Here is a 26542-nt window from a genome sequence, read left to right on the forward strand (position 1 = left end):
AAACAGAAATTACGCTCTTTTAGGGTGTAAACCTCAGCGGCAAGGAAGGGTAAATAATGAGGGATAATTAATAGGGAAAGGATTGAGGCGCCATCCCCACCTCCCCTACCACCTGCCTTTAACCCCTGATTTAATTTATATGGCCTAGGAATTAAATAAATTTTTTTCATTTCTATAATGCTAATTTGTAAAATTTGATTGGGAACATATGTAATAGTTCCTTTTTAATAAGGTATAAATGAATTATATACATTTTAATGGAGATTTTTATTTGTGAGACATATTTACATACATAGAGCTCTACTACATATGCACATTTACATACACACAGCTCTGCTACATATGCACATTTACATAAATACACAGCTCTGCTACATATGATAATGTCTGTAAAGTGCTGCGGAATATGTTAGCACTATACAAGAATAAAGATTATTATTATCATATGCAAATTTGCATACACAAACACTGTGTACACATTTCCCCTTTTTGCAGTTCCTTCCAGGTCATGTGAATGATTACATGATGGGAAAGGTCCTTGAGCTAGTCAGGTGGAAGGTTTTTCAGCTGCTCACTCAGGACGTGCAGCCTCTGTACAGGTCCTGATACCTTCCTCTCCTGCTCTGCACCAATCAGATATGTGTGGAGCTGGAGGAAAGAGAGCAGTTCTCTCAGTGACCATGAAGGACACTGTCTCAGCATTCTTCTCTGTCACAGGATGCTGCCTCCAGTTTATAAGACACACTTATTAACAAGATATGTTCATGCTAAAAATATGTCTTATAGTCCAAGAAATATGATAAGTTCTAAAGTGATTTCCCTTTCTCATTTAATAATACACCTGTTTGTTATATCTCTTTGTACAATGTGTCAATAACACATATAGTTTCTCTAAGTCTGAGTTATTTTTGATGGTCAACAAAATAATATTTTCCAGTAATTCATTTTTCACACTCTAGGTATGACAATGGCTTCTCTGTGTGGGATTTTTTACTTTTTAAGGGTTTTCCACTACATGGACAACCCCTTCTCAATCCTCATGCTTGGTCCTGTTAAAATAAAAGCACTGATACAAACCTCCCATGGAGGCGTCGTTCAAGCGGTGTTGGCACTTGCGTTCCCGGGACTCATGTGAGGTTGTTAAGTCACGTGAGCTCTTCAGCCAATTAGTGCTGGCGTGACTGTCCCCATCTTCGGACAAATTGAACATCAAGATGAAGTCAGAGAGCAGCCGCAGCCCTGGCTTGCTGTTGATGTTTAATGCATCCGATGGCAGCGATAGTGAAGCCGTCGCTGATTGGGCACAGTACTCATGTGATGTAACAACCTCACATGAGCCCCGGGAATGCGATTGCCGACACTGCTGGAATGGTGAGTATGAGTGTTTTTATTTTAATGCGGCCAAATATGAGGAATGACAAGGGATTGCCCTTAATAGTGGACAACCCCTTTAAGAAAATACAATTTTCGATTAAAACATTTCCAACATTCTGAACATGAAAAAGGCTTCTCCCTTGTGTGCCTTCTCTGATGTTTACTAATAGTTGATTTCTGTGTAAAACATTTCCCACATTAAAAACATGAAAAAGGCTTCTCCCCTGTGTGAACTCTTTGGTGATTAAGAAGAGATGATTTCTTCACAAAATATTTCCCACATTCTGAGCATAAAAAAGGTGTCTCTCCTGTGTGGGTTCTCTGGTGCATAACTAAACCTGATTTATGGTTAAAACATTTCCCACATTCTGAACATGAAAAAGGCTTCTCCCCTGTGTGGATTCTCTGGTGGCTATCAAGATTCGATTTCTGGTTAAAAGATTTCCCACATTCTGAACATGAAAAAGGCTTCTCCCCTGTGTGGGTTCTCTGGTGCTTAATCAAATCTGATTTATGGTTAAAACATTTCCCACATTCTGAACATGAAAAAGGCTTCTCCCCTGTGTGGATTCTCTGGTGGCTATCAAGACATGATTTCCGATTAAAATATTTCCCACATTCTGAACATGAAAAAGGCTTCTCCCCTGTGTGAGCTCTTTGGTGACTAAGAAGGATTGATTTATTCCCAAAACATTTCCCACATTTTGAACATGAAAAAGGCTTCTCTCCTGTGTGAGCTCTTTGGTGACTAAGAAGATATGATTTATTCCCAAAACATTTCCCACATTCTGAACAGGAAAAAGGCTTCTCCCCTGTGTGACTTCTCTGGTGTATAACAAGATTCCATTTCTGGATAAAATATTTCCCACATTCTGAACAGGAAAAAGGCTTCTCCCCTGTGTGACTTCTCTGGTGTATAACAAGATTCCATTTCTGTTTAAAATATTTCCCACATTCTGAACAAGAAAAATGCTTCTCCCCTGTGTGGGTTCTCTGGTGCTTAACCAAATCAGATTTCTGGATAAAACATTTCTGACATTCAGAACAGCAAAAAGGCTTCTCCCCTGTGTGAGTTCTCTGGTGCTTAACCAAATTTGATTTCTGTGTAAAACATTTCTCACATTCTGAACAGGAGTATGGCTTCTCACCTGTGTGACTTCTCTGGTGTCTAGCAAGATGTGATTTCTGGTTAAAATATTTCCCACACTTGGAACAAGAAAATCTTTTCTCCACTGTGTGAATTTTTTGATGTTTAAGAAAAGGCTTTTCAGAGTGAAAATTATTTCCATATTCTGAATGTGAAAATGGCTTCTTTGCTTTAGGAGCAATTCGTTTTTTAATTCTTATTTTTTTACTTTCATTTTCCTTAGCAGTCGGTAATGAATAAGAAGTTGAGACCGGTTTCAAAGCATCAGATGACAGATCTTTGCTGTGAAGGGATGATGGTATGTCTGGAGTAATGGCATTCACTTTAGTTGTAGCTTGTGGGATACCGAGTTCATTTGATTTAAAAATTGAAGATTTCAGCTGTCCCTCTGATCTTCTGGTACAGTCATCTGCCAAGAATAAAACCAATAATTTTTGAATAAAATATCCTTGATTTTTATATTGTTCAACATTTCTACTTAAATTGTCTGTAAAAATGGCAAGTTATGTAAAAATATAGAATTATTCACTAAGACAATGACAGTTCACGGTCTAAAAGAAAACCTCATAGGATGAATCAGTGGAGCGTGGTGTTCAACTGTTTGTTCATTCTGCTTCCCAAATATGGAATAAAAAGCCACCAAACAATGTTATATAGGTGAAAATTATAGCAATAACAACTTCTACTGATCTCTCAAAAAAACAAGTCCCCACTCAGGTCCATCATCTGTCAATGGAAAAACAGAGGTTTCCACATTATTAGTGACTCAAAAGCAACATGGCTTCCATAAACCAATCCAGCAATATCTGCTCTCCCAAAGTCAAATCTCCCCCTCACTTCTGAGCCTTGCTGTGTGCCCAAAGCACATTTAGCATCCATGTATTTGACATTACTATAGTGAGAAGAACCCACTTAATTTACGGTGTGTGTCTCCTGGAGCACAATCTGGACACTATGTGTTGGGTAATAAAATACTATTTTGCAATTTTCACTCTCCAACATCCACTACGTGCTAGTTTCTAGAAAGTGCATGTGGAGTCAGAATAGTCACTACTCCTAGGGGATTTCTAATGCTCTGGTTTTCTGCCATTTTGTCAAATTAGGGCTTCTTCAAAAGGGGTGTCCCATCTCCTTTGTGTCCTGCTCCTGAGACATCTGCTTCTGTAACCAGGCAATGTCTTATTCATTCTGCAGGTGGTGCTAGTAATGGAGGTGTCGGAGCAAGAAGCTCTAGGTGGCTCAGCCACTAAGATTAGGGTGCCTGGGACCTATAGCACCATCCAGTCTGGCAATATGGGTGTGTGCGCTAGCTTGAGTAATCAGCTTCCTGCTTTAGCCAAGGAGATGGTCTATTCTCATCAGATCTATATCCACAGGTGTACACCACCAAAAATAATCATGTTAGATAGGGGGAAGGGGAAGTAGGAGAAGTGTGGATATATAGAAAAATTTAAAAATTCATAACCTTTATTAATTAAATCTTTAAAATTCAAAATATCTAATGCATCTATAGATGGATATAAGGTAACCATCTATTAGAGTATAAAGATGGTACCCACTAATAAGTCTGGCTAGATGCAGTGTAGGGCAAATTAGGGACACCTCTGTCCAGTCCCTCTAATATAGGACCGAGGTTATATGTAAATGATATCCCCATATATTGGAATAGCCTCAATGCTAATATCAGGTGGAGCAGTTATACAAATCCAATGAATAGGAAAATGAATTGTTATCTTGGCAAATTATTTCACTGTCATGTATAAATCTGCCTTGGGACACAACTGTACACCCCCTGATTATCCCATAAAAATGAGATGACATTAGTCTAGCGGTTTGTAATATAATGGTAGTGATAGATGTCAGCTATAATCACTAACTCTGCCCAATACCGCAGTAGTCCATAATAAAGTGCACTGTGTGTGTATTAGTGCTTGTAATAACTGAGCCGGCACCACTTGAAATCTTTGTCAGGAGGAAAACCTCACTGCCAAGCGATCATAAATCTTATGACACTGAGGAGCAGCCCGCTGTGCCGAACAACTCCTCACATGTCAGGTACTAATGATCACACTAATGTTCAGCGTGCCTGGCTGAACAGCTAATCACTGGGGTGAGGGGCAGTCTATTGTCCCCTGTCTCACTCCCCGCACATGTGCTCAGCGTCCCGGCTTCAAACAGCTGATCGCTGCAGTGAGGAGCGATACACTGTCTCCTTGCTCTCTCACTGCACACGTGCGTCGCGTGCCGGCTACAACAGCTGATCGCTGCAGACCTGGACTTTATGTTGTCCGCTGCAGCTTGGAGTACTGATGCGGTTCTCCCTTGTCAGAGTACCGCAATTGTGTGCATATTCCTAGGGCTTAATCTCATTTCCCCCTACACTGTCAAATAGCTCAGATATAATCCCTGACGCGCGTTTCGCCGGTATACCGGCTTTTTCTAAGGGTGGAGTCGGCCTCCAACTCCGGATCTTTATACCCTCTAACTTGATTGACAGGAGGATCGACCAACCAGATTATGTTAATCAAAAGAGAAAGATTTCTTTTCTCTAAATTACAAATAGCTCTTATATGTGTGAATCATACTACTTGAGCAATATTAAAACAAACAGATTATCCATTTGCATAGCCCACATCATGGTTTATAAATATAACATGAGAAAGGAAGCAAAGGTGACTCAAGAAAAACATTTTCATATACCTATACTCATATTTTACAACTGATTGATCTTTCAGTGTTCAGATATATTTGAATTAATACCTCTAAATAGGTTTTCAGAGAGATAAAGGGAGAGAGAATTGATATAAAGGAAGGGATAGAGGAGAAAAGAAAAGAGAGAAGGAGAGGGAAAAAAGGGGAAATTATTCTTCACTTAAATCTCATCACGAAATGTTTTTATTATTATTTGGATTTTAATTTTTAGCCACAAATAGCCCCATTATCATATATTCCCAATCATATTAATACGTACAGGGGCCATGGTATATCCGTCTCATATGCCCACAGGATAGGGAATGGCAATTACAAAAAACATCCGAAATTGAAGCTCTCATTCAGTCCATGTGGATTCACAGAGTTACATCTAAAAATCCATTCGCTCTCTCTCTCTTCAGAAGCATGGAATCCAGATCTCCTCCTCTGTTATCCAATTTTATTTGACAGATTACCCAACCCTTCAAGTCCTTCCATTGTGATTGATGTTTAATCTTAAAATGTCTAGCAATCGGTGTTGGGGTAAATATTTTTCCCTGCTCCTGACTCCTTCTCTCATCCCTATCATAGTTAACAATACTTTGAGTGTGTTCCCTTATACGGGTTCTCAGATCCCTTATTGTTTTCCCAACATATTTAAGCTCACATGTGCATTCAAGGCAGTAAACTACCCCACTAGTGGTACAATTGATATGTTGGTGGATTATACATTTTTTCCCAAAGGCGTCCATAAACGATTTTCTAGGAACTAAAATCCAACATGCCTTGCACATTTTGCATGGGAAAAAACCGGGATCTCTTGTTCTTGTAGACACATTGTCCTTCCTAAAGTGACTAGATACTAAAAAGCTTGAAACTGGAGTATTTTTTCTATATCCAGAGGAAGCTCGTGATGTTACACAATTCCTAAGGTCCACATCTGATCGAATAATATCCCAATGTTTGTTCAGAATATCCAGCATCGTTTGCCATTCCTCGTGAAATTCTGTTATGAATCTCACGACATTGTTGTCATCTCTATTCTTCTTCTTAGGGACCAAAAGCTCTCTTCTCTCAACCCTTAGGGCATAGTTATATGTCTTTTTAATCATTCTCCCTGAGTAACTTCTCTCCAAGAGTCTGAGTTTAAGTTCTCGAGCCCGTTCTTTAAAAAGCTCAAAAGTCGAACAATTCCGTCGTAAACGTAAAAATTCTCCTTTTGGAATTCCTCTAATAGTACTGGTTGAGTGAGCACTTTTGGCATCTAGGATGCTATTGGTGGAAGTCTCTTTCCTGTGCAGGTCAGTTTGTACCGAGTTATTTTCGTCTCTTTGTATCATTATATCCAGGAAGGGGATCATTTGCCTATGGAAAGCCAGTGTAAGTTTTAGGTTGAGGGAGTTATTATTCAATATATTTATAAATTCATGTAGTTTGTCTTCCGTACCCCTCCACAATATCAACACGTCATCAATGTAACGTTTCCAGGTTACAATGCAATCCACGTATGTTGACATATTTTCAGCAAAGACTATTTCCTCCTCCCACCATCCTAAGTATAGATTAGCAAATGTTGGTGCTACGGCCGCACCCATCGCGGTACCCCGCGTTTGGAGGTAGATGCGGCCATCAAAGAGAAAGAAATTACGCTTCAAAATAAATTTCAAAAGATGAAGAACAAATTTTTTCCGTATAGGATTATATTCTTGGTCCTTTTTAAGAAAAAAGTCCACCGCTTTACAACCCATCTCCTGATCTATGCTCGTATAGAGACTCTCTACATCACAGGTAACAAATATTTCATGTTCCTCCATTTGGTAGCCCTCTAGTTCCTGTAAGATCTGCATAGTGTCTCTGGTATAGGAGGGAAGATCATATACATATCCCCTTAATTCTTGATCAAGCCATTGATTTGCTTTTTCTGTCAGATTTCCTATACCAGAGACAATAGGTCTACCTGGGGGGTTTTCAAGGTTCTTGTGAACCTTAGGGAGCATATAGAATGTTGCCACTCTAGGATTCTTAACTAAAAGAAAATCCTTCTCGTGTTTCAAAATTGCTCCACTATCCCAACCCTGTTGTATGATATGTCTATACTCATCCAAGAATTGCTCTGTGGGATCACTCCAAAGAGGTCTGTAACATTGTTTATTCATCAGTTGTTTTTTGGCTTCCAGGATATATTTGTCCTTTGGCCAGATAACAATGTTACCACCTTTGTCGCTGGATTTAAAGACAACATCATCCCAACTTTTCAATTCATCAATGCTCTTTCTGTATTCCAAATCAATTGGGGAGCTAACCGTTCTTTCACGTAAGGCCAGTATGTCTCGAGAAACTAGATCTACAAAAACCTGTACGGTAGGGCATGTTTGTAGAGAGGGCATATTAGTGGATTTCGGTTTCATGATCTTTTTCTCTCATTTACATCCTTCCCGATTGCATGTCAAATCAATTGCTTCTTGAGGATTATCAGTATCCAACTCCTCTAAGATTTCTAATGCTCGTCACTCTTGACTGGATAAGTCAGAAGGATCTGTATCTTCTTGTGTTTCAGTAATATCATGGTATTTTTGTGCAAAGATCTTTTTATAAATTAATTTTCGTCCAAAGAGATGTAGATCTTTAATAATATTAAATTTATTGAGACGTGTTGGCAGACAGAAATTGAGTCCTTTTTTGAGGATATCCATCTGTGCATCTGTGATCACATGCTCAGAAAGATTGAAAATCCTCAGGCAATTACCATTATTTCGCTCTATTGTTTTCTCCTGCTCCTGTTTTTCGTTGAACCTCTGAAGCCCCACCGTCCCCGATCGCGTAAAAAAGGCATATCGGAATTATAGTTGCCTATCGGTTCAGTTCTACCACTCCTATCAGGAGCTTGTTCTGTATCAGAGTCTGAAACATTGCTACTTTCTACATCTGTCCCCGAAAAATCTCTCCCTGAAAAATCTCTCCTAAAATCGTCTGCTTTCCTAGTCCCAGATTTTACTAATCTCTGCGATTGTTTTCTACCCCAGATATAAACCTGTCCCTTATTAAAGTCAGATTTATCCCTCAGATACTTTCTTCTTTTCCGTGTCTTGATCTTGGCCTCTACTTTATCAACATATACCATGGTCTGTTTAAAGCCCTCCTCAAAATCTGATTTTCCTTCCATTTTATCCATTATAGGAGTTATCTCCTCAAGTTCCCTCTCCAATTTTTCTATGATATGTATTTCATCTTCGATGAGAATTCTCATTAAATTACGCAAACATTCCGTTAGACAGGCCTCCCATCTTTCTTTCAAGTCTGGTTTAGTCAGATCATACGAAGGAAAAATAGGAACACGTAAGCCCCTGGAACTTAAACCCTGTTCTAAATATTGTTCAAGGCTTAATTTAGTCCAGGTAGCTTGCACATGTTTAATTTGCATGTCTCTAAATCTCCTCAAGACATCATCAATCTCAATATGTGCTGTAGAAGATTCTCCTTTACTATAAGGTTCTTCATTGAATAAAGCTTTAACATCATCTTTTTGTCTTGTAAACCTCGTACGCAGCTGATGCGTTATCTTAGATGTAGCCATAATATAATCTCAATGGTCCAACAGTCATAAATAGGGCAATATATTTATTTATAAATCATACCCCAAAATATTGTCTGGAGATATAGACAGAAATGTATCCTATACCACCAAGAGAAAAAACGGAGCTTTTTGTCAAAGATAAAAAGGTATAAATTTTATTGACACAGAATATGAGACAACACAAAACCTATAATAAAAAGACATGTGCAAGGGGGCTAGGAACGGTAGCAGCGAATACTGACAGTACTAGGGGGGGGATGGGGATAGCAGAGGGATACATACCGACAAAATCATGTATCAATAGATATAGCTTGCATCCATAAAGTACATAAATCCCCAGACCCCTAACTGTGGCAATAGGGCTCCACAGAGTAGAGCCATACGAATGGACTATAGATTAAGGCAGTATCCAGATTAAATAAATCACTAGTAAATATGTCAGCCATAAAAGTCCAGTTAGCGATGGAGAAAATAGAACCCCCCATTGGGGCATATAGAAAAAACCACCACAGTAGAGGAGGATAGCAGATAAACAGTGTTTACCCTAGGTCAGTAATCCAATAGATAGAAGGGAAAGCCCGCTTCCCGACGCTCGTTACGTGTGTATACTGATCGGCTTTCTCAAGGGCAAATGTAGGGCAAATTAGGGACACCTCTGTCCAGTCCCTCTAATATAGGACCGAGGTTATATGTAAATGATATCCCCATATATTGGAATAGTCTCAATGCTAATATCAGGTGGAGCAGTTATACAAATCCAATGAATAGGAAAATTAATTGTTATCTTGGCAAATTATTTCACTGACATTGAGGCTATTCCAATATATGGGGATATCATTTACATATAACCTCGGTCCTATATTAGAGGGACTGGACAGAGGTGTCCCTAATTTGCCCTACACTGCATCTAGCCAGACTTATTAGTGGGTACCATCTTTATACTCTAATAGATGGTTACCTTTTATGCATCTATAGATGCATTAGATATTTTGTATTTTAAAGATTTAATTAATAAAGGTTATGAATTTTAAATTTTTCTATATATCCACACTTCTCCTACTTCCCCTTCCCCCTATCTAACATAAAGCTCAGAGCATATTGCTGGAAGCTGCCAGATACAGCCTTGTTCTCCTCTGGTTCAGTCCTTTGTGCTCAGCTCCCGGCTTGTGTATTTGTTTCCTGTTGTGATCCCGGCCCGTTTACTGACTACTCGTGTCTTCGGATTTTGTATTTTCTCTGCCCTCCTGGTTCTGACTCGGCTACCCGACTATTCTTCTTGCCAAGTCACACCACAGAATAGCAGGTAACACCGTGGCCCAAGCTTAGTGGTCTCTGTGTAAGTCCTTGTTCATCACCCTTTAATGTTTAAAGGGTGATAAACAAGAAAATTCCTGAGATCTGGAAAACGGGGTGGATAGTGCCAAGCCTGTTCGTAGGAGCCATGTTTTGAGCTGCCAGGTGACCACGAAAAGTGCCCCAATACATTGTGTCTGTAAATTATTCCAGCAAGATCTGCATTCAAATAGCTAAATCCTTCCTTTCTTAACCTGCCATGTGTTCAGACAGAAGTGTACAATTGTATATAGGGTATTGTCAGATTCAAGAGAAGTTTTAAAATAATTTGTAAAAGTCCATTTTCTTCCTATTATCCTTTGTGAAGAATTCCAAAGTTATCACCACATAAAGTGACACACGTCAGATGTGAAAATTGAGGCCTAATTAGGAACACAAAACTGGCTGCAGGAAGGGGTTAAATCAGAGTATTTTGGGCATTAACTACTGTAGTCAAAAATTGTGGCATTTGGTTTTTATATCTTAAGAAAGGCGCCGATCCGGCGCAGAAACAAGTTGGTATTAATAAAAACAGTCTTGGAATCCCAAGCCTCTTCATTCCTGCAGCGCAGCCTGCCTAAACGTGCCAGCTTCCATTTTTTGCCTAGTCAAAAATTGTGAGCGTAGACAATAACACATCTGCTAAAATGATCAAACTGAACAGTCTTCATCAATAAAAGATGAGTAACTAGTGGTGAAACCTCTCTGGGGTAATTAGAGTATGGGGCTCGGTGGCTCTTGGCAATCTAAACTATCGAAAGGGATAATATTTTCTATCAGATAAGTTTCATGAAGAAATATTAGACATTCAAGGAGAACTTTTTATAATAGTGAAGAGCTGAGGTGTCTTAAATTTAGATCTAAGGCATTTGTAAGAGGCAATGGAGACCTTTTTTAAAGACTACCAGGGAGTTACAGTCTCACATAAGTGAGGCCGGCCGATCCCATCACAATCAAACTATTACACAGAATGAACCTGTAAAAAATAGACATAAACTAAAAAAAAAAATTTACATCCCCAACAACAACGTATGTATGAAGGGAGAACTCCAACACTAAACCGAAGGTGCACTCATTTACGGTGGACCATTGGAGCTACTATGAGTCCTGACCAGAAGAGTAGAGAAAGAATTAGTGCTCTCCATTTTAGGAGAGATTGTGCAGTAATCTGAATTCATTAGGACCGACAACATAATAGAACTTATGAAGAGGAGTGAATCCATGAAACCAGGATTCGAGCCATGCCAACACATCTTCTGCAGGCGCGAATAAATGTACACTGCTCAACAAAAATAAAGGGAACACTTAAACAACAGAATATAACTCCAAGTGAATCAAACTTCTGTGAAATCAAACTGTCCACTTAGGAGGCAACACAGATTGACAATCAATTTCACATGCTGTTGTGCAAATGGAATAGACAATAGATGGAAATTATTGGCAATTATCAAGACACCCTCAATAAAGGAGTGGTTCACACTCGTGGTAGCATGAGATGAACTCCACAACCCACAGAAGTTGCTTAGGTAGTTCAGTTCATCCAGGATGGCACATCAATGCGAGCTGTGGCAAGAAGGTTTGCTGTGTCTGTGAGTGCAGTGTCCAGAGTCTGGAGGTGCTACCAGGAGACAGGTCAGTACACCAGGAGAAGTGGAGGGGGCCATAGGAGGGCAACAACCCAGCAGCAGGACCGCTACCTCTGCCTTTGTGCAAGTAGGAACAGGAGGAGCACTGCTAGAGCCATGCAAAATGACCTCCAGCAGGCCACAAATGGTCATGTGTTTGCACAAACGGTTAGAAACCGACTCCGCGAGGATGGTATGAGGGCCCGACGTCCACAGATGGGGAATGTGCTCACAGCTCAACACCGTGCAGGACACTTGGCATTTGCCACAGAACACCAGGATTGGCAAAGTCGCCACTGGCGCCCTGTGCTCTTCACAGATGAAAGCAGGTTCACACTGAGCACATGTGACAGACGTGACAGAGTCTGGAGACGCCGTGGAGAGCGATCTGATGCCTGCAACATCCTTCAGCATGACCGGTTTGGCAGTAGGTCAGTAATGGTGTGGGGTGGTATTTCTTTGGAGTGTGCTCGCCACAGGTAGCCTGACTGCCATTAGGTACCGAGATGAGATCCTCAGACACCTTGTGAGACCATATGCTGGTGCGGTTGGCCCTGGGTTCCTCCTAATGCAGGACAATGCCAGACCTCATGTGGCTGGAGTGTTTCAGTAATTCCTGCAAGATGAAGGCATTGAAGCTATGGACTGGCCGCCCATTCCCCAGACCTGAATCTGATTGAACACATCTGGGACATCATGTCTAGCTCCATCCACCAACGTCACATTGCACCACAGACTGTCCAGGAGTTGGCGGATGCTTTGGTCCAGGTCTGGGAGGAGATCCCATAGGAGACCATCCGCAACCTCATCAGGAGCATGCCCAGGCATTGTAGGGAGGTCATACAGGCACGTGGAAGCCACACACAATACTCAGCCTCATCAGGAGCATGCCCAGGCATTGTAGGGAGGTCATACAGGCACGTGGAGGCCACACACAATACTCAACCTCATCAGGAGCATGCCCAGGCATTGTAGGGAGGTCATACAGGCACGTGGAGGCCCCACACAATACTCAGCCTCATCAGGAGCATGCCCAGGCGTTGTAGGGAGGTCATACAGGCACGTGGAGGCCACACACAATACTGAGCCTCATTTTGACTTATTTTAAGGACATTACATCAAAGTTGGATCAGCCTGTAGTGTGTTTTTCCACTTTAATTTTGGGGGTGACTCCAAATCCAGGCCTCCATTGGTTAATAAATTTGATTTCCATTGATGATTTTTGTGTGATTTTGTTGTCAGCACATTCAACTTTGTACAGAACAAAGTATTCAATGAGAATATTTCATTCATTCAGATCTAGGATGTGTTATTTGAGTGTTCCCTTTATTTCTTTGAGCAGTGTATATTACAACCGTCAGCCACGCTCAACTAGAGATATATCATGGCACAGGTGTAATGTAAATTGCATAATTTATCAAATTTCTGTTTGAAGTTAGTTGATTTTAAAAGAAATTGAAAATTTAAGATAAAGGGAAACTCTGCTGTTATTGTACAGAAATTCACACTTGGCCCTCACTGCACATTTAATGTTGCCAATCACAAAAAGTGAAATTTGGCCAGAAAGACTGGACCTGGTCTTGTAGGGACCATATGAGCACATTCAGCAGCACAGAAGGGAGAGAAGGTAGATTCATCCTATAAGATATCAGGGTTCTAGGAAACCAACATCATCATTACCCTCCGCTTTCTCTTACAGGTCCATCATAATATTTTTTTTCAAGTGATTTTCTCACTTGTCAGCACATTCTAGGTACGCTGTCATTTGGTTTTGCAGTGTACAGATCTGGGCAGGTAATGGTCAGCGTCTTCTAATCCCAGGGGGTAGGTGGATCCTCCAGGTTGTAAGTTCTAGAGAAAATGGCTTTTAATGCCCAAAGTCATTTGAACAGTTTTTGGTGGAGGAGAATGTTGTGGTCTAGAGGCAAAATGGTGATCACATGATTCTAATACAGCCGGACTTCAGGAACCGATAAAGCAGACACAGACAGTGACTGAGAAGACTATGTGACTTCTCTGCATTTAGTGGTTGCTACTTACTTTGGTGGTTATCTGTAGGAATCTCCTCTTTACACCACTCATCACCCCTCACATATGTCTCTGTAGTATTAATATGGGTCAGATCTTCACTCTGAAAAAATATTGTAAAAGACACAGACAGAGAAGTCACATTTATGATCAGCTCTAATCCTGCCATCTCCACCGTTCTCATTACACAAGTATAAAACATATAATACTGGTGGATAAAACAAGACTGAGCACAAGACCTTCACAGCCGTCTACACATCATAGGGGAGATCTCATGACACCTTCTCTCCATCTACCTGATGATCCTGAGGAACATTGGGATCTTCTTGTTTACAGTCTTGTGGAAGAAGAGAATGGGGACATCTCCCTGGTGTTGTCCTCTTACTGGATAGATCTGGAGGAAACACATACAGGGACTGAATTCATTCTTTACATACAGATAATTATAGGCCGTGTGTATTTAGTCCTGTCTATTACCTGGTGATGTGAGGGGCTGGGGAACCTCCATCATGACGTCCTTGTACAGATCTTTGTGTCCTTCTAAATATTCCCACTCCTCCATGGAGAAATAGACAGCGACATCCTGAAACCTTATAGGAACCTGACACAGACAATGAAACTGTCACACCCCCAATACCTTCATAGAGTTAATGTATCATGTCCCAGATTTCCCAGCAGTGTCACCTCTCCAGTCAGCAGCTCAATCATCTTGTAGGTGAGTTCTAGGATCTTCTGGTCATTGATGTCCTCATGTATCAGGGGGTGAGGTGGAGGCCCTGTGATTGGGCTCAGGGGTCTTCTCCATCCCTCAGACACAGGGTCCTGACAGCGCCCACTAGAGCGCTTCTTCACTACTGTGTAATCCTGGTTATGGAGAGACACATTAATAAATCTCACTCCAGACATTTCCAGAGTCCTCACCTCTCCAGTTCTGTCCATCTGTTATTCCCATAGATAAGAATGATGTAATGTGACGTCATCAGAATCTCTCACCTCTCCGGTAAGCCGGAAGAGGATCTCTACGGTGAGGTGTAATATCCTCTCCGCCATCTTGTCTCTGTCATTATCCATCTTTGATGGGTAAATCAGGAAAATTCTCTTATATAGAAGATCTTCACTGAGGGATCTGATATTGTAGAGATCTGAATGAGAATATGAGCCGATGGAACATCATAAAAATCCTGTGTAATAATACAATTACTGGAGACAATAAGGGAAACATATGAGGGGATTTATTATTTTACAGTGTTTAGTTTTCTTCTTTACATCTAGTAATAAAACCTATATATTTTAGGCCACAGACAACAAGCAGTTTCTTCCTTGGAGTCTGCAGCTGAAGACGTTTCTCATAGACTCATCTTCCATAAAGCGAATTCTCTAATCATTTATTGACACTGGAATCGGCATTAGCAATACTGCAGGAGATATTCATTACACGTGACATGAGAAATAACTACTTCATGAGGAGGACGACATCTTCATCTTCTACTATGGCTCGGGAACATATTTGGTCAGAGTCAGTCACTGACTACATCACCCCCGGCGTCTATATAAATGTTTCCCGTCTTCCTCAGACTTTAATCTTCTATCACATGACATCTCAGGTCTGATTCACACACAGAAGTTTGAGGCATTTATAAAAGCTAATTTGTTTGCACAAATACCGAGGACAGAAATTATTTGATAGTAAAGTCTCCTTGTACAGTGTTTTATGGGGTTTATTTCTGGCCTTCAGTTTTCCTATATTACAAGAAAAGACACCAGAAAAAAGGCAGATATTAAAATGTTTCAACAGAAAATTGGCACCAACAATTCTTGTAAAAAAAAAAACAAAACATGAAACATTTTTTTTTTTTTTTTTTTAATTAACTCTTTTGGGCACCAGAACATAGATGTACACTGCAGGGATGGCACAGACGCGGCTGCAACAAAAACCCTGGCAGTTTAACCACTTACTGCTGTCAAAAGAAAACATGGCATCTCAGAAGGTTGACAGAGTTCGGCTTAATGTCCTTTCTCCTTAAGTACTCGATAGTATGGGGCTGCCTAGTTACTACAATATTTAAATGCCTAATAATGGTGTCTGGGCCTGTAATGTACGAAAGTCTATTAGGTCGGGCACTGATTTCGGGGGATTTAGTTGACTATATAATGTATTTGGGGGCCTGAATTTCACAAGCTAATCCGTTTGTTCTTCCTGTAGATAATCCTCCACTAGAGGAGTCTGGTGGCGACTCTCTCATACAGACCACAAGAAAGCTGGAATATTTGTGTGCATGGGGGAGTTGGGAGAGATAGCCATCTGCCAAATGACCGTTCGGCCAATATCTATCGTGTATGGGGCCGTTAGTATTACACTGACAGTCAGGGATAATACAGTAGTACAGTGCATCACCTGAGCAATCAGAGGCTTGTATGTTGTATGATCGCACTAATAAGAGTTGGTTAACAAAGGTTTAACGTGAATAAAAATATCAGTTTTGGCAACAAGAAACATCCGTCACTATTGGCACAACAGACTCACTACACAATGTTAAGTCACGTCCACAACAACTTTATTATACTCTATTATCCTATACACAGTGGCGTAGATCGAAATCACAAGTCCTACAACAACATCTTTAATTAGGCCCCACCATCCTTAAAAGGAGTGATATACTATATATATATATATATATATATATATATATATATATATATATACACACATACACACACACAGTACCGACCAAAAGTTTGGACACACCTTCTCATTTAAAGATTTTTCTGTCTTTTCATGACTATGAAAATTGTACATTCACACTGAAGGCATCAAAACTATGAATTAGCACATGTGGAATTATATACTTAACAAAAAAGTGTGAAACAACTGAAAATATGTCTTATATTCTAGGTTCTTCAAAGTAGCCACCTTTTGCTTTGATGACTGCTTTGCACACTCTTGGCATTCTCTTGATGAGTTTCAAGAGGTAGTCACCGGAAATGGTCTTCCAACAATCTTGAAGGAGTTCCCAGAGATACTTAGCACTTGTTGGCCCTTTTGTCTTCACTCTGCGGTCCAGCTCACGCCAAACCATCTCGATTGGGTTCAGGTCTGGTGACTGTGGAGGCCAGGTCATCTGGCGTAGCACCCCATCACTCTCCTTCTTGGTCAAATAGCCCTTACACAGCCTGGAGGTGAGTTTGGGGTCATTGTCCTGTTGAAAAATAAATGATGGTCCAACTAAACGCAAACCGGATGGAAAAGCATGCCGCTGCAAGATGCTGTGGTAGCCATGCTGGTTCAGTATGCCTTCAATTTTGAATAAATCCCCAACAGTGTCACCAGCTAAGCACCCCCACACCATCACACCTCCTCCTCCATGCTTCACGGTGGAAACCAGGCATGTAGAGTCCATCCGTTCACCTTTTCTGCATCGCACAATGAAACGGTGGTTGGAACCAAAGATCTCAAATTTGGACTCATCAGACCAAAGCACAGATTTCCACTGGTCTAATGTCCATTCATTTAAGAGATGCTGTTGCTAATTATGGCAACATTGCGGATATTGGGTGTAAGGTTATTTTACTGGCTACATTTACAGTAAGTCCCAGACATATGCTCGGGACGTCATGACATATGTTCAGATATATGGCCGTCCAGATTTGTTTATTACAGTTATGTGTAATCCAACTTGGCCAGAGATAAGGGAAGAGCTTCTGAGTGGTCAGGGTCCCTCTGATCGACATGATTTAACAGTAAGGGTGTTTAAATAAAAACTGATCAAGGTCATGAAAGTAATTACAAAGTGTCATATTTTTGGTGAAATTCGATGTTGGATGTATTCAACTGAGTGACAAAAAAAAGAGGTCTTCCGAATGCACACATACCGATATGGTTAAAGGACAAGATACACCCTGATCAAATTGATGGTGTTATTTCGGATGAACCTCCAAACACAGAAGAGGACCCGGTAATTTTGAAATGATTTAGAAAAATATGATCCACAAGCTATGTGGGCCACTTAATCCAAGATCGCCATGCACGAAGGAAGGAAAATGCACTGAAAAGTATCCTCACAACTTGTTTGAAGAAACACAGACAGTAGATGATGGTTACCCTCCTTACAGAAGAAGGAAACCTGGACAGGGAGAATATACGGCAACAATCAGATGTAAAAGGGTTAATCAGTACACAGATATTGAAATAGATCTGATGGGTTGTACCTTACACTTCACTACTTTGAAAAATATTTGAAGAGCGCATGAATGTAGAATATTGTAATTCTGTGACATCAAATACATTACCGAGGGCAGGGATATGGCAGTTTTTCAACTACACAATCAAAAATGTGCATCTGATGAGATTATACTCTGTCAGATGGGGAGGTGTATAAGTAGTAACAAATCCGTGTGGCGATTACTAAATTTTCCCATCCATAAAAGACATCTGACTGTAGTTCATCTCAGCGTCCATCTTGAAAACAAATTTATTTCACTGCCAAAAATGCAGAGGAAAGAGCGGCTCCACCACCTAATACAACATTAACAGCTTTCTTTCTCCTGTGTCAAGCAGATCCATTTGCAAGGACTTCACAGGCTGAATACCTGTTAAAATGTTATCTATGGAGACATATTCAGAAGCTACTCCGACTACTAATATACGGGTTCACTTGAAGGGAAATACTACTGCGGACAAATTTACACACCACCTACTATGCCTCGGAAACGACAGGTTCCCTACAGATTCCACTACCGGCTTAATTTCCTTCCCGGAAAACTTTTGCAAAATGGCGTCCTCAGTACTGGAGATTATTAACCAAGTTTTCCCTGATATGTGTCACAATTTTAACAACTATCAGTGGCTTTGTGAACACGTAATCCTAGGCCATAAAACCTATAGTGTCAGCTCCATAAATCTACAAATACAGAAGAGACGGCCCGGTCCAGAGACCACATACATGTCCATTGATTCAGTCATGGATGGTGAACAATGTACCCATTGGAGTTCCTGAATTGTGTGGAGCCTCCTGGATGTCACTTCATAGACTCACTATAAAAATAGGCGCTCCGATAATGTTGCTTAGGAATCTTGACCCACCAAAATAGTGTAAGGCTGTGTGCCCACTATGCGTTTTTTAAGCGTTTCCGCAGCGGCAATTACGCTGCAGAAACGCTTAAAAAAACACTTGGTAGAAGGTCTGCTATGTTCCCCAATGATAATCCGCATGTGCTGTGCACATGATGTGGAAATTTCCGCTGCGGATTATCATTGCGGAAAAATCCACAGCACTACCAATTATTTTACGTAATCGCAGCGTTTTCGCCGCCATTGACTTGCATTGAATCGCTTATTATCCGCATGACTACATGTTCACATGCGGATATTCAATGTGAGGATGGTACCCGGGTTTGGAGAAGAGGAGACTCTCCTCCAGACCCGGGTACCATAGTACCTGTTAAAAAAAAGAATTAAAATTAAAAAAATACATTATACTTGCCTTCTGATGGCCCACGGTCTTTTCTCTGCTGCGTCCGGTCTCTTGTACGGCTCGCGATGGTCTAAAAGGACCTGCCATGACGTAATTTAGTCATGTGATGGGTCACGTGACCGCTGACGTCGGCGGTCGCGTAACCTGTCACATGACTAAATGACGTCATGGAAGGTCCTTTCACACCACCGTGAGCCGTACAAGAGACTGCACGCCAGACCGGACGCAGCGGAGAAAAGACTGGGGGCCATCAGAAGGTAAGTATAATGTTTTGCGTTTTTTTTACCATTTTTAATCTTTTTTTCAACTATTAACTTGGTCACACGATATAAATCCATGCCTGTTGCATGGATTTATATAGTGTGACCAAGTTGACAAGCACTTTCCAAGTGATGCTAAAATCACTTGGAAAGAACTTGACAACCCACATGCGGAAATGCATGTGAAAAACGCTTCACATCTGCATGTCCCTGGCAGGAAAAACGCATGTACAATCCGCATGCGTTTTTTTTCTGCCAGGGAGATGCAGAAACGCTCAGGAAAAATCCGGAGCATTTCTGCATCGTGGGCACTTAGCCTAACGGCACAAGAGTGTGTGTTCGAGTCTCATACCAAACGTTATTGAAGCCGCTCTTCTTATGGGAAACTCTAAGGGGGAAAATATTTCCATTACGCGTATCCCCTTGCTACCAAGCGACATGCCCTTCCATTATAAGCATCTGTAGTTTCCAATCCGGCTTGGATTTGCTCTGACTATAAACAAAGCACAAGGCCAATCACTTAAAGTAGTCGCCATTAATTTAAAGAGTCCATGTTTTTCACATGGTCAGCTCTATGTTGCTTGTTCTAGGCGGGGGGGGGGGGGAGGGAGGTGGGATAACCCAATTTTTTTTATCATATATGCACCTGAAGGTAAACCGAAAAACGCTTTACCAGAAAGCGATACAATAAATGGCTGTGTATTCGTAAATCAGTCTAAGGCCCCGGCCCCACTATCAGTATTCGGTCAGTATTGTTTCTCAGGAGTGGGAGCCAAAACGAGGAGTGAGTGATAAATGCAGAATTGTTGACTTGTTTCTATTAGACCATTTCTCTGATTGTTTCACACCTGGTTTTGGCTCCCACTCCTGAGAAAAAATACTGACCGAATTACCGTGGCCTTACTGGTCTGTCCGTTACCCAGTGATCGGTTACACTGGGGGGAGTGGGTGAAGGGTTGCACTATGCTGCCCCCTCTTAATATTTTCCATGATGTCCCCATGAAACGTTGCCTGTGCCGACAGCTGATGGATCTCGCGGCACAGATCTGACAGGATCATCTGGATTGTTCCATAGGACTTACAGGAGGAACCGGTCCAGAAAGCAGAAGATCCAGCAAAGTATCGGCCATATAATGCTGCAAATCCCCCGAATATCATCACTACTATCTACATTACTGTGCTGGAGCTAGGAGATGAATAATGGCGTTGTGTGAGGACTTCTCTGGGCTTCTGTCCTTAAATCCTTTAGTCGTCTAATGGTTCTAATGTGGACGGGAACCAGCTAAGCCGCATTCTGTCCACAGCTGTTACCTCACTGTTCACACCACACAGAGACCCCAAAAGAGTCTCCGTGCTGAAGGGGTTAATGCCCCCTGCGCCCAGTAATGGGGGGTCTCCACATACCTCCACCAGCAGAGCCGCCACCACATATATGGTAGAGACTAAATCCAAGTCGGGCACCTCACTGCAATAAAGGACCTCTCCTGACGTCATGCCCATGTGACCATGCAATTTGATGATGTCACTGGAAGGGGCGGGGCCTCATTACCCATTGCAAACCAAATACTAGAAGGCGCGTTCTGCTGCTGCTGAGGCTGTGGTGATTACACCGAGGAGCTGAGGGTTTTTGGAGGTGCAGATAAGTGGATGTTCATGTATGGGGGCTGAACAGGGGGATTTTGTAGGTGTGGGGAAGAAGGGGGCAATGTTACTTGTATGACGATGCTGAAGTTGATTTCTTATTCAGCAATTTCTTTTTTTCTGTTTTTTACAAGTTTAATTACAAAAATAAAAAATTACAATTAGAAAATACAATGTAGTGATGTGTGCTGATGTGAATACTCTTAAAAGCGGCTAAAAAAGTCATAAAACTGGCACAAAAATGGGCATCAAAGTGGGCACTGAAGGGCGTTATTGAAAGGGTTAAATGACTTTGGGCTACTGATTTGACACTGCAAACACACAGATCAGGGTGCCCCACATCCAACTCAAGTCACTCCATCCTGGCCCAAATGGGTTCTGGGCATCACAACGGGCATCAAAGTGGGCAGACGGTCGATTTTGATAAGCAAAATAAGTAACTGGTGTTTTTCAGGTGTTAAGTTACTTTGGGCCACTGATCTAACACCAGCATTTCATACACAGTGATGTCCCGCATAAAATTTAGGTCACTCCAGACTGGCACAAATGGGTTCTGGGCATCAGAACGGGCATCAACGTGGGCAAATAGCCACTTTTCACAGATTTGCATAAGTAACTGGTGTTTATCATGGGTTAAATGACTTTGGGCCACTGATTTCACACCACCATTACATACATACATATATGCATACATGCATAAAAAACAGGTCACTCCAGACTGGCCCAAATGGGTTCTGGGTAGGCATGAGCGGACATTTCAATGTTCGACTTGGAAAAGTTCGCCAAACAAATTGATATGCGCCGAACATTTCCAAATCCCATAGGAGTCAATGGGGGGACCAAAAAAATGCATACACAACACCTAGAAACGGGACCAAAAGATGCCAAAACACATCAAATTAGGTGTAGACACCAGGGAAGTGTCATCAATTGACCAAGAGTACAAGTACTGTAATTATTATTACTGTGACTGCAACATTTATTCAGTTGCGCTTTACATGTCAAAAGGAGTCACCGACTGGTACAACAGGAGAGAGGACCCTGCCTGCGAGGTCGCACTGTCACGGACATGGTTTGTGGAACCACTGTTCCACGGACTCGGAGAGCCTGGAGGGGGGTGACTAAGCGAGCGCCGGACTGTTCACTAGAGCATCTGATGGTGAGGTTAGACTTGGCTCCCAATAAACACCAGGTGCCACTCCAAGACAGACCAACGGACACGCAGCAGCTGGACCCAGTAGGACAGACTAGATGGTGCAGCAGGCAGAGTCTGTATCAGGAGTGCAGCCGGCAGAGTCTGTATCAGGAGTGCAGCCGGCAGAGTCTGTATCAGGAGTGCAGCAGGCAGAGTCTGTATCAGGAGTGCAGCAGGCAGAGTCTGCATCAGGAGTGCAGCAGGCAGAGTCTGCATCAGGAGTGCAGCAGGCAGAGTCTGCATCAGGAGTGCAGCAGGCAGAGTCTGTATCAGGAGTGCAGCAGGCAGTGTCTGTATCAGGAGTGCAGCAGGCAGAGTCTGTATCAGGAGTGCAGCAGGCAGAGTCTGTATCAGGAGTGCAGCCGGCAGAGTCTGTATCAGGAGTGCAGCAGGCAGAGTCTGTATCAGGAGTGCAGCAGGCAGAGTCTGTATCAGGAGTGCAGCAGGCAGAGTCTGTATCAGGAGTGCAGCAGGCAGAATCTGTATCAGGAGTGCAGCAGACAGTCTGTATCAGGAGTGCAGCAGGCAGAGTCTGTATCAGGAGTGCAGCAGGCAGAGTCTGTATCAGGAGTGCAGCAGGCAGAGTCTGTATCAGGAGTGCAGCAGGCAGAGTCTGTATCAGGAGTGCAGCAGGCAGAGTCTGTATCAGGAGTGCAGCAGGCAGAGTCTGTACCAGGAGTTCAGCAGGCAGAGTCTGTATCAGAAGTGCAGCAAGGACTGGTATGCAACCTTACACAACTTAGACTGCAGAACAGGAAGGTTCCCCTACAGCCAACCCAATAGATGGAGACCCAATCAGGATTCCCCACATTTAAAAAAATTAGTGGCAGATGCCAACAAAGTGTAATCAATTTCACTACTGTAGAAATTGTGTAAATGAGACCCACATCTCTTCCAGTACAGCCAACCCAGGAGATGGAGACCTAACCAGGAGTGTTAACATTGCCCTAAATGAAGGCCTAACACCACCGAAGTGGCATCAATGTCATCAGACTGCAAGTAGTTTAACGCAGACCCATACCTGTCCCACTACAGCCAACCCAGGAGATACAGACTCAATCGGCATTATTTACATTTAAAAAAATAGGGCCTAAGACCACAATTTCCGTGGCCAACAGATTGGAGATGGCAGACTTCAACCTCTTAGTTTTGTCACGTGTAGGATGAAACAATCTTTTATGTGACCACAACAGCAGGATTGAGGGCTGGCTGCAGTGCTGGGAGAGGGCAGAGTACGGTGAAATGGACAAACCAATAGATCATGAGTGAGGTGCAGGCGGATATGTTACGGTGGATTGAGAAACGTGTGGTGTGCTCAGAGAGACAAACACAGCAGGCATATCCACTTCAAATACAGCTGGTTCTGTCAGACACCTGCGTGACACAACTTGGCACGGTAACAGAGGAGGAGGAAGAAGCAGCAGAGGTGTTTGATGGGGCGACTGATGGCTGTTTATTGAAAATCAATTTAGAGTTTATCATGTTTGTGAACCCATTTAGGGAGAATAATATCTGCACCAAATGCTCCATTTCACTACAGTAAAACTATAGAATGCATGGAGACCAAAACCTCTTCCACTATAGTCAATCCAATGGATGGAGACCCATTCAGGATTCCCCACAGTTCCAAAAATTAGCAGCAGACGCCAGCAGAGTGTAATCAATTTCACTACAGTAGAAATAGTTTAAATGAGACCTACATCGCTTCCAGTACAGACAACCCAAGAGATGGAGACCTAACCAGGAGTGTTCATATTGCCATAAATGAGGGCCTAACAAACACCACCAAAGTGACATCAATTTCACTAGAGTATAAGTATTGCAAAGGAGGCCAAAACCAGTTCCTCTACAGCCAACCCAATAGATGGAGACCCAATCAGGATTCTCCACATTTGAAAAAATTAGTGGCAGACACTAGCAATGTCTAATCAATTTCACTACAGTAGAAATAGTGTAAATAAGACCCACACCTCTTCCAGTACAGCCAACCCAGGAGATGGAGACGTAATCAGGAGTGTTCACATTGCCATAAATGAGGGCCTGACACCACCGAAGTGGCATCAATGTCATTAGACTACAAGTAGTTTAACGCAGACCCATACCTGTCCCACTACAGCAAACCCAATGGATGGAAACTGTAACGGGTCTGGGAGGCGGAACCTCTGAGCAACTTATACAAGGGGGCGGTCCTTGTAAGGAAGCGGGTGGCGACCAGGGAAAACAGGCAGGTAGTCACAGGAGGTGACCGGGACAGTCTCTGGGTAAACGGGCAGGAGGTCACGGCAAGTGACCGGGACAGTCTCTGGGAAAACGGGCAGGAGGCCACAGCAAGTGACCGGGGCAGTCTCTGGGTGAACGGGCAGGAGGTCACGGCAAGTGACCGGGACAGTCTCTGGGTAAACGGGCAGGAGGTCACGGCAAGTGACCGGGACAGTCTCTGGGTAAAGGGTAGGTACGACCTGTGATGGCTGAGCCTCCAGGTAGGCTAGCAGGCAGATGGCAGAAGTGTGCTCCAAGATGAGCAGGCGAGAGTCTCTGGACTGGCAGGTGGTCACAGCACATGACGGCGGAGCCTCCAGGTAGGCTAGCAGATGAGCGCTCCCAGGTGAGCGGGCAAGAGTCTCTGGACTGGCAGGTGATCACAGCACGTGACGGCGGAGCCTCCAGGTAGGCTAGCAGACAGGTAGCAGGTGAGCGCTCCCAGGTGAGCGAGCAAGAGTCTCTGGACTGGCAGGTGGTCACAGCTCGTGACGGCAGAGCCTCCAGGTAGGCTAACAGGCAGGTAGCAGATGAGCGCTCCCAGGTGAGCGGGCAAGCTGGTCCATAGACAGACTGACTGGTGTCGGAAGGCAGACCGTCAGACCTCAGGCTAGCAAGCAGGTAAGCGGATAACAGGCAGGAATCAGATAGCAAACTGGCAGGAAACTGGCAGGTAACTGGCAGGTAACTGGCAGGTAACTGGCAGGTAACTGGTAACGGGACCTGAGGGCTGAAGCAGAGTAGTGAACAGTGCAACAACATTGCTCGGGCACCTCCATTTTGGAGGAGGTGCCTTATACATGTGAAGTCCTCCGGCCATTGGCCGGGGACTCCTTAGGCCGGCGCGCGCGGCCCCTTTAAGAGGGAGGGAGAGCGCGCGCGCCCTAAGCACCGTGGCCGGGAAGGAGCGCGCGCTGCCAGCAGAGCGGGAGGAAGACGCCGGGCACGGAGCGGAGAGGTGAGGGGAACAGCGTCCCTGCCTAGCAGGAGGCAGGGACGCCGACGCTACAGTACCCCCCCTTTCAGCCCCCCCTTTTTTAGGCCAGACAGAAATTTAGCAAGGATGAGAGGGGCATGGATGTTCTCCCGGGGCTCCCACGTTCTCTCCTCAGGACCAAACCCCTTCCAATCTACTAGAAAAAAGGTCTTTCCTCTTACCCTTTTGGTGGCCAGAATGTTCTCTACCTCAAACTCGTTTTCAGCGGAAACCGGAGCCGGAGGCGTACCTGTAGACTTGGAAAAAGAGTTAAGTACCACGGGTTTGAGGAGAGATACATGGAAGGAGTTAGGGATCCGCAAGTTGGCCGGGAGTTTCAATTTATAGGCCACTGGGTTGATCTGACTGATGACCTCCAGAGGGCCGATGAACCGAGGCCCTAACTTATAGGAAGGAATCTTGAGCCGGACATACTTGGACGAGAGCCAGAATTTATCCCCAGGATGGAATTGAGGAGGATCCAGACGTTTTTTGTCAGCGTGCCTTTTCATACGCTCGGACGACTGAAGGAGTGCGGACTGGGTACTCTCCCACATGGAGGAAAATTTGTTAACAAGAGATTCCGCAGCCGGATTATCCACCGAGGTGGAGACGGGAAATGGGATCCGAGGATGCTGACCGAAGACTACAAAAAACAGGGATTTGGAGGAAGATTCGCTCTCGTGATTGTTGTAAGAGAACTCGGCCCATGGTAGGAGATCCACCCAGTCAGAATGGTGGTAACTGGTCAGGATCTGATTGATCCACTCCACTTGACCATTAGACTGAGGGTGGTAAGTGGAGGAGAAGTCCAGGGTGACGCCCAGCAGTTTACAAGTGGCTCTCCAGAAGCGTGAGGTGAACTGTACCCCACGATCCGACACGATGTGGAGGGGCAGGCCATTAAGGCGGAAGATGTGGTGGATAAAGTCTTTAGCCAGCTTGGGTGCAGACGGGAGGCCTGGCAGG

General features: G+C 43.2%; 1 protein-coding gene across 6 annotated transcripts in view; it reads right to left on the reverse strand.

The window, feature by feature from the left end:
* Window positions 1–282: 282 nt before the first annotated feature.
* LOC141271695 (uncharacterized) overlaps window positions 283–26542 on the reverse strand; it is a 37231-nt gene continuing 10971 nt past the window's right edge. Inside the window, exons 1-8 of one of the 6 annotated variants that reach the window (XM_073681765.1) lie at window positions 20907–21011; window positions 16683–16968; window positions 14765–14913; window positions 14456–14635; window positions 14249–14372; window positions 14068–14165; window positions 13784–13874; window positions 283–2930 (exon numbers count right to left, since the gene is read on the reverse strand). In XM_073681765.1, coding sequence (XP_073537866.1) covers window positions 1573–2930; window positions 13784–13874; window positions 14068–14165; window positions 14249–14372; window positions 14456–14635; window positions 14765–14913; window positions 16683–16968; window positions 20907–21002 — 2382 coding nt within the window. In that variant the 5' untranslated portion in view covers window positions 21003–21011 and the 3' untranslated portion in view covers window positions 283–1572. Of the gene's footprint in view, window positions 2931–13783; window positions 13875–14067; window positions 14166–14248; window positions 14373–14455; window positions 14636–14764; window positions 14914–16682; window positions 16969–20906; window positions 21024–26542 lie in introns of those variants that run through there. The other 5 variants (XM_073681766.1, XM_073681770.1, XM_073681769.1 and 2 more) reach the window with 5 other exon arrangements.

The sequence above is a fragment of the Phyllobates terribilis genome, unplaced genomic scaffold, assembly GCF_046119375.1.
Source record: "Phyllobates terribilis strain yellow unplaced genomic scaffold, ASM4611937v1 Scaffold_5__5_contigs__length_657084704, whole genome shotgun sequence".
Taxonomy (NCBI): Eukaryota; Metazoa; Chordata; class Amphibia; order Anura; family Dendrobatidae; genus Phyllobates; species Phyllobates terribilis.